The sequence below is a fragment of the Emydura macquarii genome, unplaced genomic scaffold (genome assembly GCF_026122565.2).
Source record: "Emydura macquarii macquarii isolate MOO-44397 ecotype Brisbane River unplaced genomic scaffold, CSIRO-AGI_Emac_v2 contig_3506, whole genome shotgun sequence".
NCBI lineage: Eukaryota > Metazoa > Chordata > Testudines > Chelidae > Emydura > Emydura macquarii.
The window spans coordinates 4627885-4644021 of NW_027133643.1; the positions used below are offsets into that span (position 1 = coordinate 4627885).

Consider the following 16137-nt stretch of genomic DNA (forward strand, 5'->3'; position numbering starts at 1 on the left):
TAAAGGGGAGCCCAATGATCCTTCTCCTTTGCTAAGTGCGGATTGGGGAATTTAGTGCTAAAGAGACTTCCCCATAATGGATGCGGATCTGACTTTGCCTTGTGAATATGAAAGGGAATTCTTTTTACATTGTAACATTTCTTTTTGTCCATGCGGCCAGCTTACATTGGCAACTTTGTGCTTTGCTTGCCTTATAGTGGAGTCCTCGGCCTTCACCCCAGCTTTTATTCCTGCAGAGCGCCTTTCCCAGATAAGAAAGTGGAAAAAAAAAAACTCGGGATGACATGTTCAATGAACTAATGAACACCTCCGCGGCTGCTGACACAGAGCTCACAACTTGGAGGATGTCATTGTCAGAAAAACTAAACATGGACATGGAAAACAGAAGATGAGCACAGAAGCAGGAGCGTGCAATGCAACAGGAGATGTTGCGTATTATGAGGGATCAGTCTGACATGCTGAGGCATCTGGTAGAGCTCCAGGAAAAGCAGCAACAGCCCCTCCAAAACGCTCACCCAACAAACTGTTTCGTACCAGCCCCCACCCCTAGCACTCTAGGAGGAGGTTGAGCAGGGTGCAGTACGTGCTTCACTCCACATCAGTGGAGGAAAGCAGAAAGAGGCGATGGCCCCTTTAAGAACTGGGAATGTGTGTGCTTTGTTGTTTGCACAGTCACACTTTGCTCTGGATGGCCAAGCAGCCTTATGAGAATGTTAAATTATCTTCCTTTCCCCTCACTGTAATGGGTCACCAATAAAACTGTACTGCTTTATAAAACATTACTCTTTATTCATTGAGAGCTTGGGGATTGTCGACAGAGAAAGAAGAGGAGACGATCGATGGTGCAAGGATGGGGGATGAGAAGGGAAGGCACAGCACTGACGGAGATGTACTTCACTGCAGTTCACAGCAAAAACAGATTTTCAATGTTTCCCTGAGGCACAGAGCTCCGTAATTGGCTCTCAGCGTTGCATTGGAATCTGGCTGCTCAAACTTTGCGGCCAGCCTATCAGTCTCCACGACCCAACCCTGCAGGAACATTTCCCCCTTTGTTTCACACACACTATGGAGCACACAGCAGGCAGAGAGAACAGTTGGGGTGTTGCATTCACTGAGGTCTAACCTACAAACTACACCATCTTGCCATCGAGCAGCCAAATACACATTCCACCACCATTCCACACTTGCTGAGCCTATTATTGAAATGCTCCTTCTTGCTATCCAGGTGCTTGGTGCAGGGCTTCTTTAGCCAGGGGAGAAAGGGGTAAGCAGGATCCCCCAGGATCACTATTGCCATTTCAACATCACCAGTATTTATTTTTAGTCAGGGAAGAAAGTGCCCACCTGCATCTTTTTTAACAGACCTGAGTTTCTAAAGATGCGTGCGTCGTGCACCTTTCCAGACCACCCCACACTGATGTCAGTGAAATGTCTCCTGTGATCTGCAAGGGCCTGCAACACCATTGAGAAATATCCCTTTCGGTTTATTTACTCTGTGGCAAGGTGGTCCGGTGCTAAGATAGGGAAATGCGTGCCATCTATCGCCCTGCCACAGTTTGGGAACCCCATTGCGGCAAACCCGTCCACTATGTCCTGCACGTTTCCCAAAGTCACTACCCTTCTTAGCAGATGTCTATTAATGGCCCTGCACACTTGCATCACAGCAACTCCCACGATGGATTTACCGACTCCGAATTGATTCCAAACTGACCGGTAGCAGTTTGGGGTTGCTAGCTTCCACAGAGAGATGGCCACTCACTTCTCCACTGTCACAGCAGGTCTCAAGCGAGTATTCATGTGCTTCAGGGCTGGGGACAGCTCTGCGCAAAGTTCATTGAAAGTGGCCTTTCACATATGAAAGTTCTGCAGCCACTGATCATCATCCCACACCTTCATAACGAGGCAATCCCACCAGTCCGTGCTTGTTTCCTGGGACCAGAACTGGCACTCCACTAACTGAAGATGTTGCGTGACAGCCTGCAGCAAACAGGAATTGTTTTGCTGTATGGCTTGTAGCAGGGCGGCTTCAGTAACATCGCAATTTTTCACGCTGCGGCTCCTGTCTTTGCCTTGAAAATACTGCAGGATAAATCATGAGGCATTTGTGATGCTCACAATGATAATGTGCAGCTGAGCGGGCTCCATGACTCTCCAACAATGGCATGCACGCAGCAGAGACAGGCTTGGAAAAATTGCATGAAAAACGTTCATCTGTTTGTTTTGGAGAAGGGGGGGAGGGAGCACATTGCATCATGGGAGGAAGACAACCTTCCCAAAAGGCACTCTGGGTAGTTGCACTGTGGGATAGCTACCCATGGTGCACTGCTTTGATTATCGATGCAAGCGCGGCTGGTGGGGATGCAAACCACCGATGCAATGCGTGTGGTGTAATCAAGCTCCTCTGATTTCTGCAGCTTTGCGGGTGAAGGTCGATTTAAATTAAATTGACTTCACTCCGCAGTGTAGACATACCCACAGTAATAGTAGGATTGGTAAATTTAAACGCTCAGGGTCAGATCCTCAGCTTGTGTAAATTAGCATAGCTGATCTGGGTTCATTTTCTTAAATGTATTAGGGGCTTTATAAGCATTCACATTTCCCATTCACCTCCGTCACAGCCATGTATGCATGTACTTATTTTAATCAGAATCTGGCCCTAAGATTTTTACTGTAATGTTTTACATATAAAGAGTAAATATATTTTGTACTATTAATAATAATAATTATTACTTGTATTGCAATAGCACCCAAAGATCTCAGTCAGGATAAAGCCCCATTGTGCTAGCGACTCTACAAAAACAAAGTAACAGACATTTCCTGGCCCAAAGAACAGAAGTCAGTGGAAGTTTTGGCTGAATAAGAACTGAGTAAGGGAGACAGATGCTCTGCTGCAGAATATCCTCTGTGAGCCAAATTCAGTGGGTGGATCCACCTGTTAGAGTGGTGTAAAGGGCCAGAGCACAGTCCAAGTTTGGGGTTATTGAATTCAAGATCTGGCTCAAACCAGTTGTCTGTTGCAATCCCCTCTGCCCTGGTTACTTAATATTCCTTTCCTTCTCCTCTTTAAGAAAATAAAAAAGTTTTAAACTCAGTGTTTTGTGTGTATATGTGCACACACAGTAGACAGCTACAGCAACATTCATCAGTGTCTAAAATCTGATCTTGTGGCATTTCTCCACTAAATATTTCAAGAAGAAATTGCAAATTCTTTCAGACCTATATGATTTGTTTTTCATTTCATGTATTACCTTCTCATGCCTGGCAATTGCTTCTCAGCAAGTCTTGACATTTCATTCTAGTATCTTAAAATAATGTTCTTTTTAACTAACAAGCTTCAACTGACCCATCAGTTATTTCTAGAGGGATTTTTTTTTTAAAGTTTTGAGCCATCTGCTCACACATATAGAGCCCAGTCATGCTCCATGACAATTTCAGTGGCAGCCAGATTAGACCTATAGTCTAACAGAAAAAAGGAGGATTTCCTTTTAGAAATATTACTAGAAATTATCTGTAAGCTTTTAGCCCCAAATTTTCTTGGTGCAGGCAGAATCAGAAAATGCCTTTGCAATTATTTGTCCCTTCATACATTACTGTCTTGCAATCTCAATTTACTTAGCTTGTTGAGGTCTAATATAGTCTGTGAAATATTTTAATTTAATCTTAAAATGTAATTATTTTAATGGTCAAGTAATATCTTCCCCATATCTTCTGGTGCAAGTCTCTTTCTTAACATTCCTTATAATGTATAGTATTGTTTTTCTTCGTAAATTTTATCATAGGTTCACTGTATTCAATCCATTACAGCTTTAGAGTTAGATGAGACTAAAAGGTCCTGAGTAGACATTGCTACATTGATGGGAGATTAATAAAAACAGATGAGACACATAGTTTAGTTCGTTTTCTGTGCATTGGGATTTGCTTGCTTGTTTTTGAACTCTGCATATTTCTATGAATTTTCCCTTCTCCAGGCTGCACCCCTTTCTTTAAAAAGTTACTTTGTGTGTGTGCAAAAGTTCAGTGCTCATGAGAGGTACTCTATTGAAAGAAGACCTGAAGACAGCGATTTTCTCTTTATCCTCAGAATAGGTATTGCATGGGCATTATTCTCCACACTGCCCTGCCAATATGCCTCAATCCAGACCTGAGGGACCACCTCAAGATGTGCAAAGATAATTTGGTCTCCATGTCTACTCAAGACTTAGCCTTTTTGATGAGATTCTCAACAAAGGGTGCCATTAGAAGCAGTATCCTTTGTTATGTGGGTACCTATCCACTGCTTTGAGAACACCAAGCAACTCTTATTACATAAGCTACTGAACAGAATAGTAAAAACTTTTGGTCACTTTTAACCTAGGCTGGATTTGAAGTAATGACCCAGAAGTGAAAGGCTGTATAGCCCATTACCACTCCCTCTGGGCAATCCACCCCACCCCACTCCTTCTGGATAAACTGTGGATTTTGAGACAGGTTGTTTAAGACTATTAGGTTGAGTCTCTCTCTTAATCCTTCTTCCCTCCCTCCCAGGCAGTGTGCTATGTTCATTTGTTAATTGAGCCGACCCGCTGTATTGTCTATGTTTTATAATACCTTGTGCCTGCCTCTGCTCCCATTGAAATTAATGGAAAAACTCCTATTGACTTCAACTGGGGTAAGGTCAGGCCCATTTTCTAGAACATAGTGCTGTATTCCTGGCTTTCATAACTATCAATAAATAGTAATTTAACATATAAATCAAACAATATTGCTTCTTTAGGGCAGGCTGAGGATGCTCCATATCCCCAGAGAAATAAACTCATTTTAAATATATATATAAATTGTTAAAAAAAGAGAACATATACCTTTTTAAAATACTGATTTTAAATACGTGCATGAGAAATATTATTATTGTTACAAAAACGTACAGTTTTACAGGAATTTAATTATATTTCTGGAATTCCTTCTATTTGTAAAAACAAGAGAAGTTCTGGGGTACAAATGCATGATATGCATATAGGTGTATGCTCTCCTGCGGGGAACACAGGAGGGAGGCAGGGTGCAGCTAGACTCTGTGGGTATGTCTACAATGCAGAAAAAGTCCCAGCAGCAAGTCTTAGAGCCTGGTTGTACAGATTTGGGCTTGTCCTATGGGACAAAAAATGGTAGTATAGATGTTCCCGCTTGGTTTAGAGGTTGGACTCTGAGACCAACCCCCTGTGCCAGGTTTCAAAGCCCAGGTTCCAGCCCAAACTGGTGTCTATACTGCTATTTTTAGCCCTGTAGCATGAACCCCCTTCTACTGTTGCTTCACCCCTTCCTCAAAGATAATTGTCCTTTTCTTTTCAAATTTCCTCATGAACATCTCTTTTCCTTTGTCTATGCCCTTTTCTTCCCCTCTATAACTATTATGTATTGTATATAATTATATTTAATGCTATAGTAGTACTGACAACCCCAAGCTTCCAAAAATCATGAATCAGGCTCCCAAATAATTATGAGATTGTAAAAAATATTAATGTTGGTGTGCTACGGCAGCTTCTCCTTCAACATCCCTACTGCTTGTAGGCATGTCTGCCTCAGTTTCCCCTTTCAGAATCCGCAGGAACTCCACTTCAGGCTCTCTTGCTTAAACAACACCTCTTCTTGGGCCTGTTTTATTACCAAAACATAGTTCAAATAATCCCCAACAAAACTCCCAGACATAGTCCATTTCCCACATCCAGAGAATATAGTGCTTAAAACCCTGCTCTTTCAGTGGGAACCACACTGCACACATGCAGCCTCTCTGCTGGGAGTCCTTTTGTACCATACTCCAGTATCTTCTGCCACACCTATACTCCTTGTCAGTTTTCTTCTCTCTCTCTCTCTCTCTCTCTCTCTCTCTCTCTCTGCTAGGACAGTCCTTCCTGCCCTTCCTGCTAGAGTGGAGAAGCTCTCCTGCCAACATAGTGCTGTTCACACCAGCACTTAGGTTGGTGTAATTTATGTCGCTTGGTGGAGTGGTGTTACTATAGCAGCTCCTACATGTCCCCACCCGACTGCTGTCAACATAGGGAATATGACATGTTCCCAATCAATATGGGGATACGAAATCCCTCATTATTATTGGGTTTTCTGTTTTTGTGGCCTCTCTAATCTCCCTGAGCATTTCACAATCACCATGCTGGTCAGGTGATCGATAGTATATTCCTACTGATATAAACTTATTATTCAAGCGTTTAATTTCTATCCATAGAGATTCTATGGTATTGTTTGATTCATTTATGATTTTTACTATATTTGACTCTATGCTTTTTTCACTTATAGTGCCACCCCACCAGCGTGACCTACTGTCATGTCTATATATTTTGTACCATACACGCACAAAATGACAAAAAAAGTATTTCCATCAATAATAATCCAAATTTCCATATGGACAAAGTAACAAAATATACTGCTTGAGAACTTCTTAGAGTTTATTTAAGAATATTTATTTTGTATATTTTGACATGTTATGTTGACGATTTGGGTTTTAACGATTGTAAAGCTTTAATTTTTTTTAACTCAGTGTCTACTGTCATTAAAAAATTACTGTCTGACTCACTAATGTCTGACTCCACATAACTTTCCACAACTCTGAAAATTTAAATAAACATAGAAAAAGATGCTTAAAAATAAACATCAATATTGTCCTTTGAAATTATTTTAAAACACTGAATTTTGCAAAGCTTACCCATGAGCATGAAAATCACTATATAAAATATAGCGCTCTGCTAACATTGGAACTATACAGTGCATTCAAACTAAGAAACAAATGAACATTAACTTTACTCTCAGCTGTGGATAAACTGTCCTAGTCTTCTCTGTGAAAACTAATGTACATTCTAACAGCAAAAACAACACTTGGCAAAAAAAAAATGTTTTTGGTTTGGAATCCAATTCCTCTGATTATTACATTTGTCATTTCTGTTAGTATGACTGACTGACAGGCTCAGAGCAAGGTTTGGCAAATACTGCTGTTAAGATTTCATACCTACTTTACAGTTTTCTCTTACGTAATAAACAAAAGGTCTCCAATAAAGTCATTTTTTATTTGAGTGACTTTAAAAGTAATCTGGAATAAACATCATTATGCAGCCAGGACATCAGACTCCACATATTTGTATTTTGTTAACTCCTGGAAAGAGACAGAGGTAATATCCCCAGTGCATAATCTAGTCTATTTAATGCTTTTTTCTAAGCATTATGGGCCTGATTTTCACAGCACCCACAACTCCAGTTGAAGTCAATAGAAAACACATGCTGGTTTTCTGACCTCATATATTCTTTCATTATTCATCATATTACAGCAAATCTCTCTCTCAAAATATGGTAAAGAACTGTAAATTAATTGTGGTGTTTTGTATGACTTGCAAGTTATACTCTTTCAACTGATTAGATTTAGTTGAATGGTTGATTCATACTACATTTTAATTTGTTTATTTTCAATAAAAATAATTCTTTAATATGAAAAGAAATATATTTCAAAAGCTAGTTTGTAAACAAACAACATTCTGTGAGTCATTCTGGCAGGATGTTCCTGTTGATTCAGAATCCTCTTCAGCTAAAGCCATGTCTTTTCTAACTATGTTAATAAAGCTATCAGAAATATTAATGCATTATAGGACTGTCTATAATAGTCTTTGCACTTACACAACGACTTAGTTACAATGAAAAGGTGGTTTTACTGCCTTATTTAGGACACTAGATCAATTATTTTGAGCAAATCACACTCACTTACCTTGAGACAACCAGTGGTAGAATCAACATTTTCAGCATCCTCATCAATAACTCCCCAGGGAATTGGAAATAACTAATTTCCTACAAATATATGGAGAGATGTGTTTATGGTTTTGATGTGTAAGATTGTCTTTCTTCACAAGGCACGTTACAGCTGCTGGTAAAACTGTATGATCTGATAAAATTGTACAATCAGTTTTTATTACTTGCAACTACTGCATATAATTTCAAGGGGCACAGATGGTGGAAGTTGGGGGAGTTTTTTTAAATAACTATGATCACATAATGTATTCTGATTCAGGAGAAAATAAAATAAGATTTGTTTCACTCAGGCACACTTTGAAATATTGTGGATCTAAAACAAAAACAAAACAAAAATCAATTCTTAACAACAGTACAATGAAATAGGTGCCAGTGAGAATTTGTTCGCCACAGACACCTGTGCTGATGGTCAGTAAAATCAACATCCCCTTCAACTGTTCCTCCATATTAATCTAATTGCATTGTGCATCTACGTGCCAAAGCAGTCAAAACTTAAATAAATAGTCTCTTTGGAGGCCACTTTTATCAGGTTTCACTGCATAATCTCTTTATTCTGCATTTTGCACATTTCACTTGATGTGCATGAAGCTTCTGTTTGGACATGGAAGACGTTCAATTTAGGGCCAGCAGCAAAAGAAGACAAAGCTGGCTTAATGATCACATTATTTTAAAGTACCATAACTTGTTTAAAATATTAACATTTATATTACTGGGGGAAAACATGTTCAGTAATTAATTTGCCTCTGCCTGTCTAGTCTGTCAGGCTATTCTGGATAGGAAGAATTGAGCACCTACAAACAGATTAGTAGAGGTGTGTTTGAGGAGAAATCCCCTGTTGAATGTAATAACTTGGGCTTTTACTAACGGGACATTCCAGTTTGGTTCTTATAAAATATTCTCAGTGTGAAATAAATATCTGTTACTCTGGATATGTTAATCAGAAAAAGTTCCCTAATGTTTTCATTGGACGTACATGTTCCAGTGAATACAAATTCAAATGAATGTATCCTGACACCAGTTAACATGCTGCACTGTTACCATTTCCATACAGTGCAATGCTGTACTTCATTCAGTTTCAGAACCCAGTATTTTTATTCAGACATGTAAAATTACAGTGTGTTTCTTAAGGTAGACTTGCAGTGTCTTAATGACAGTTTCTCCAACATATACTGTATATAAAATTTATGGAGGACCCAAAGAAAACAAAGTAGGCTCCTATCAAAATATTACCAAACTAACAAATTCATTTTTATTTTGAAATACCCATCCTTGAAATTCCCTGGGTTGTTTTATCTCCTATTTTGTTACATAACTGACATTTTCTGCCTATTGCTACACTCATTTGTTACTGACCTGCTGAGAGAGCCGCCTGGTCCTGAGGAAGAATCCAAGAAGACATCCCACTATGACAGACAATACTGACAGAATGAGCAAACCATTTCTTTTACAAACATCTTTGACCCTAGCCAGCATTGCATCAAAAGCCACTGCCATGCTGTCCTCAGTGCTCTTTGTAGAAGAATTAGCATCCAATGGAGAGAGACCTCACTAGCTTCCTTTGTTAAAATGGACAGCTCTAGCTCTGTATAGATCAGATCAAAGCACTTCCAGAACTGCTTAGCTGACCTGCAAGGTCACCCCTGTGCCAATAGCCACCAAGCATGCAGCTGGCATTATTGTTCCAAATTAATACCAACAATCCTATTATTGACTACATCATTAAGAACCTGGAAGGAGATTAAGGAGCTCTGGAAAATTAGAACAGAATGTAGTAGTATTTCTAAAACAAGAGTGAGTCAAAACAGAGCGATAGCCACATGAACGAAAAATAATATTTTCATGCATTCCTCAGCCCCTGAAGCATGGTCTCCTAACATCCAGGCCTAGAAAGGAAATAGCGAAAGTTATGCATTTAAATGGGCAGAAATTATGATTTTCGTACAGAACATACACTAAAGGGCAGGTCAGGTCAGGTAACACTTTGAACTGGACTATCACAATAGGACAGGCCAGATGAGACTGAACTTTATTAATTAAAGTAGGTTTGGTTTTTATTTTTAGGAAATGTGGTTAGAAAAAGGCTGAGCAAGTACAATAATAAACTTCATTAACAAACTGACTATTACTGGAGAAAAACATAAAAGACTATAATACTTGGCATTTTTTATCTTGTGAGTGAAATGATTTCATGTTTCCCCCCTGCACTCTGTTGATTAGAGCAGGGGCCAACTTACTTTCAGAGGATTATCAGACTAACCTCTATGAATCTTTCCTTTCCTTTGGTATATCTAATCATCTTATACATTCAATTCAAACTAGATTTTTATGTTGTATAATGAATGTCTTGTAAAACTATACTACCATAACCATCCACTACAACTACATTATAGCTTATCTTAGTGTTAGTACAGTATTCAGACCATTAGTCTAGCATTCTGAAGTGTTTCTGTAAACAATCTATCACATTATACAGTATATTTGAGGGATTTATAAGATTAGATTTAGCATTGTATTATATTATATATGAGCATACTGTATATGTGCACTGTAGAAAAGCCCATGAGGAAATTAATTATTATGTATTCAGTACAGAGTTTGGATGGCAAACATCGAATGGGGACACCCACTGAATGATGAGACCAAAAGGAAATACTGAATATAAATAAATCATATAAAATAAAAATAAAATATAAATATAATAATGAAATACTGACTTCTTCAGTGAGCAGCCTCCCTCGATCTTGTGCACTAAATGAGGTAGGAGTCCTAAAAAATATAGTATGTGATTATGTAAGTAAGGACTGTATCACAATGCACATGTAGAAAAGGGCCACATTACGGTTGCACAGGCAACCTTAATTCTGGAGTAACCTAACTTTTGAGTGCTTGACTTCGTAATCTTAACATTCTTTTAACATAGATGTTTTAAAATGTAGTTTCTTATCTTTTTAAAAAAGCAAACAGAAAAAACAGAAATTCTGTTATATGGAACCATATTGATCCTCACATGGGCTATAGAAGAGTTGGAACTCTTAGCTCTACAGCACACACTTTTGTCACTTGAGCTAACAGTGGAATTAATAGCAGCAGCAAGTTAACTACGATGTGGGTCAACAACTAGAGGGGGATGTGACACATACTTTAGCAGTGGGTTTTCACAGCTGTTTACCAGACAGAAGAGTAATGCTGAGACTCAGGAATTCTGGATTCATTTCTGGTTCTGGAAGGAAGAGTATCTCATGGTTACAGACCCTTCTTTTCATGTCCACCCAGTCTCCTGCCCCTAGCAAGTGTCGTAATAGCCTTTCTCTGCCTCATTCCAGCCCTAATAGCCCATCTCTGTCTTTGTCACTGCCTCTACCTCCCCCCCCCCACCCCCAGCTTGTCTCTGCCTCCTCTGCCCCATCCTCTTCTGCCTCTTTCCTCCTTCTCACAGCCTGTCTCTGCTTCCATCAACCTATGGCATTCCAGTTAGGCAGCTTCCTCCTTCTCCATGCAGTCTAGGCACCAGTAGCAGGATCACTGACAGCACAGAAAAGACAGTTTCCCTGCTCTCAGTTCCTGCACGTAATGTTACAGTGACTCCTCAGTGCTGGGAGGAGCAACTGCAGAGAAAGTTGTGTGCAGCCCTGATTTGGCGCATGCCCAGTATAGACAGAAGCATTTGAGAATTTAGCTGCCAAACTAACTAGTTTCTACTGAGCATGTGCAAAATTCCATTTCCCCCCCATTGTTGTATAATTTAGCCAGATTTGGATGGATTTTTACAGGGATGGAAAATGGCCAATCCCTGGCACAAGGGTGAATCCCCCTGCAAAAATTCAAGTCTCTGTTCCAAAGCATAGAGGCACTAGAGCTCAGTGAAACAGTTGTAATAATTTTTTATTATGGGCTAAAACCCCCAAATATTTCCCCCTAATCTCATTCTGGTAAATAGCTATGCCATTTTTGCTGAAACATTCAAAAAATATTCAGCCTCAAGACAGACAGACAGCATAGAAAATTTCAGACCAAATGACTAAAGTTTGGCAGTTATAAGCAACTAAAACCAGGGTTTTATAATGGAAAATGTTGGGTAGCCTTAAATATAAGCATCACTACCTTCACTACCTATAAGAAAGAGAGCTAGAGGGCCTGATTTTCAGAGGTACTGATGGCACCCATACCTCCCATTGTCTTCAACTGGATTTGTGGGTGCTTAACTCCTCTGAAAATCAGGTCCACAAAACCATCCTCAAATCAGTGGTGGAATCAAGGCTTCTCCCACTCTTTCTCCTGCCTGCCCACTCACCGCCCATATGTGGGCTGGGGAGTAGCTGTCACATGGAAGCTTTTCGCTCCCCCATGCTGTAATTTATGAGACTGAGGGCCTGTGCACAGAAATAAAAGGGCACCTTACACTCCCTTAATTCTCTGAAAAGGCACCTACCACATATCACAATTCGCTTTCATTATATATAATTTATGCATCCACTTTGTTTTCTCTGTTTGTTTCATCTTCTAGGGTGAAATTTATCCCTGTGCAGAATACTAGTAAAAGACTTTCAAAATTGGGCTAAAGTGGGATGTAAGTAGTGCATGGGCCTTGTGCTGGCTCTCTATACAGAAGGTAATTTCATTCCTAGTGAGGAACAGTAATAAAACAGATGAAGGACAATTTTAACTTTGTGCAGTTACTGCCATGGTTCATTTTTCCCCTCCCAAGAGGAAAATTGTTGCAGCAACATAAAATTTCATAAAGGTATTTGGAAGAATGTTAGATGTTCTGAATATGACACCTATAAAAGAGTTCATTTCTAAAGCCAGCTCCACTCAGGGGTGTTGCTATCTACCAGTGTCATCTCAAGTTATAACTAGTAAATAAGAGCCTGAGTAAATTATGAGCCTGATCTTGAATTCCTTGAGCACTTGAAATTGTCACAGATTTCAACAATATTGATTGCACTGAGGTGGAATTTCTCTGGAACCATTCTATTCAGGTGGGAGAGGGTATTCTATTTCCGATGCTTGTGTAGTTTAATTTATTTTTAATAAAACTATTTTTCTACCTCATTTTACTCCAAACACAACAAACTACTAGATTAAATTAATGTTTCAGATATACAGATGCAGATATATAGAACACAGCGCTCTGAATGAGAACTTTAAGTTCTTGTTAGATTGCTATCATTAAAAGAGGCCATGGTACTTTGTACAAGAGTAGGAGTGTTAAATCTATTATTTTGGCCAAATTCCAACATAAGTAATTACATTCTCTCCAACTAATACCCCTGCAGTTTCACTTGGATATGATATTTAATTCCTGTTCCAAGCTGTTGTGCAGCATTGCTGTGCTCTGACAATTGTCATAAGCCAGAGGTAGTTAATAGACGGACAACAGACCAAATCTAGACCACCAGATACTTTTGAACAGATCCCAGATCTTTTTATTTACTTATTAGTATCATTATTGTTATTATTGTTTTATTAGTTTCTCTGGAATCTGGATCTTGACTATACCTTGATCAAGAAATTTGGACCTTGACAAAAAGGAATGGAGCACCGCTGTCATAAACCATCCCGAAGATGGCTGCATTTCAGATGCAGTTCCTATGTATACAGTTTGTAAGGCACTTTAGAATCCTTCTGAAGCAAAGGCACTTTCTAAATGTAAGTAATTAAAAATCTGCTATTACTCACCCAACAGTTAAATCTACTACATTGCCACAATCTATCTTCAGAGCAAATTTTATGTATTTGCTTCCATGAATTGCTAAGTCTCTGAAAACACTCCCTTTCTATAAGATACATCTATGTCAACAAGCGTCACACCAATCTGTAATAATAGGAAAATAAACTATCCAAAATTAAATTCATACTGTCATGTACTGCAGTAAGGAATATAAATCAAAATTTAAATCTGGCTTATGATATAATTAATCAAGTGTTAACCACTCACCTGAACACTGATACCGTATCTGTGTAACAGTTAGTATAACCACTGTATGTTGTATCATACATATGTAGGTTCAGTTCTCAGCCCAGCCAAACAATTTGCTATACAATCTTGGGCAAGACTCTTCATATTTGTAAAATGGGGACAATATTACTGCTGTAAGAAGGTCACAGGGGTGAAGTTACTTGATCCTATAAGGTGCTGACTACCCTCAGCTTCTGTTCACTTTAATGGGCATTGAGGGCATTCAGAACCTCAGGAGGCATTCAATATCTTGAAGGACTACAACCTAAATAAGTGTGAAATATTATCATTATGGCATTTTCCTTTCTTGAACTTCACTATGGAATTTTCTTCCTTATATCTTTCTTTTAAAAAGACACAGTCAATTTTTAAAAAATCACATTTATGACTGTAAATGTACTTTATACACATGTAGCATTAAAGATTACGATAGCTCAATTAAAATATATATGTTGTAATTTATGTTGTATATTTGAAAATGTTTTTGTTGAATAATTACTTTCACTGTTTCCCCTGTATAAATCAATTTGCCCTTTTGTTCATGTGGGCCTTTCACACAGCAATGGGAGAAAAACATTAAAACAAGAAAATGGAGTTTAAAACCACAAAAACTGGCAGTGGGACTAAGTGGCAAGAATAGTTCCTGAAACTACTGGTTAAACCTTTTTTTAAAAGCTAATATTTCAAGTCAAAAGTGCCTCTTTAATTATTGCTGTTTTCATCCTCTGAACATTTTAAAAATATTTTTGAGGCGTCTGTTATATAATAAATTGAGAAAGTGGCATGTTCACCAAGAGGTTTTCACTTTGGTAATTAGATTAATGAAACTATTAGTGAAGTACCCAATGACTAATTCCCTGAGGTATTTAAGTGACAGTACAGCCCCTGAGATGAAATTAAGATTGATCAGTGTAAGTGACCTGTACTTATCTCAAAAGTAACTCAGTCTCAGAAGGTTGTCAGTAATATTTCTTGAAACCGGGGCAAGAAGTGGGGCAAAATTGAAAGTAATGGAGTCTTAAAAATATTAGAAAAGGGATTTTTCAAAATAAAGATTCTTCACTATTTAATTTGTGGCTTTTCAATTTGCTGTGGGGTGCATTCATCTATATGAATACTTCACTTATCTGCAAGAGTTAGATATGCTTCTGTAATTGTAGCATCAAAGATGTTAGAGATGGAAAAGTCTCATTACTAGCAGATCATCTTATCCAAACCCTTCCCTATTGAGGATTGCTCCTTAATACCTGTTGTATCCAGTTAAAATATTTCCTGTCACACGCTTTCAGTTTGTCTTACTTTTCTGCTTGGGTATGTGCAAAATAATGCGTAGAATTGGGAATAAGGCTGAGCTCTATTTTCAATTCTGATACTGATTCATTGTGTGACTTTGGGCAAGTGACTTAATTGTGTAGTACCTCAGTTTCCCCATCTATGAAATGACAGGATGATGCTTCCCTATCTCAGAGGGGCTAGCCCATAGGACTAGATTGCTTGTTTGCATATATATATTTTCTTATGCATTTAATTGCTTGTTTTATTATAACAGGTTTATAGATTTGTATTTGTGCAAGAAACCTACAGGCCACATCCTGTATGATGAGCTAAGGCAAGTTAGCATACATATCAGGGCCTTTAACTTAGATAAGTGATAATGAGCTAAAGCATAAAGTATATATACGCTTGTGACCTTTATCCTAGGTAAGTGAGGATGCATTCAGATAGAGGAGCTTTTTAAGTTCATGCCCTCTATAAACTTAACAGGTACACCATAAAGAACATGGAATTAACTGGTTAGGCCAAAAATAACAGAGGTGAGAATGTGCTAATGGTCCTTAATAGGTATGAATATGTCATTAATACGCACGAATGTGCCAGCCTATAGAGTAAGTGTACCCTAATATTTTGTGGGCAAGGAACTTAAGTTTGGACATGAAAGAAGGACACATAGTGCTCAGGTTGTAAGAGGGGCAACCCACCATGTTAAGTTAGTTCTTGTTAAAGCTATCTACAGTTTTTCTCTTTAGTTCGCTATAGTTCTAGCTACAGTTCTTCTTAATCTTAGTTTATTCTACTTGGTCTTAGTTCTCAGTATAGTTCTCTACAGTTTCAAGTTTTATAGTTCTTAAGTTAGTGAAGTCAAACTCTAAATTAGCTTCTATAATCTTTCTATAGCTTTCTATAGCTTTTAGCTCTCTAGCTCTTCCCTAAGCTCTTCCCCTTCCACTTGAGAAAAAAATGAACCTTCTGACTCTTTTGGCATGCCAGAGGCTGCTGGTCCTTTGTCTATTACCACCAGGTTATCAAGGAAGGGTGTAAAGTTCCAGAGGGGTGGCCGTGTTAGTCTGTATACAGCAAAACCAACAAGAGTCCTGTAGCATCTTAAAGACTAACAAATTTCT

At 38.6% G+C, this 16137-nt stretch overlaps 1 protein-coding gene across 1 annotated transcript in view; it reads right to left on the reverse strand.

Annotated features, from left to right (window-relative positions):
• Window positions 1-7784, reverse strand: part of SLC1A7 (solute carrier family 1 member 7) — a 68548-nt gene extending 60764 nt beyond the window's left edge. Inside the window, exon 1 of the mRNA XM_067535480.1 lies at window positions 7736-7784. Within this exon, the coding sequence (XP_067391581.1) occupies window positions 7736-7779 (44 nt within the window). The 5' untranslated portion in view covers window positions 7780-7784. The remainder of the gene's footprint in view (window positions 1-7735) is intronic.
• Between the last annotated feature and the right edge of the window lie 8353 nt (window positions 7785-16137).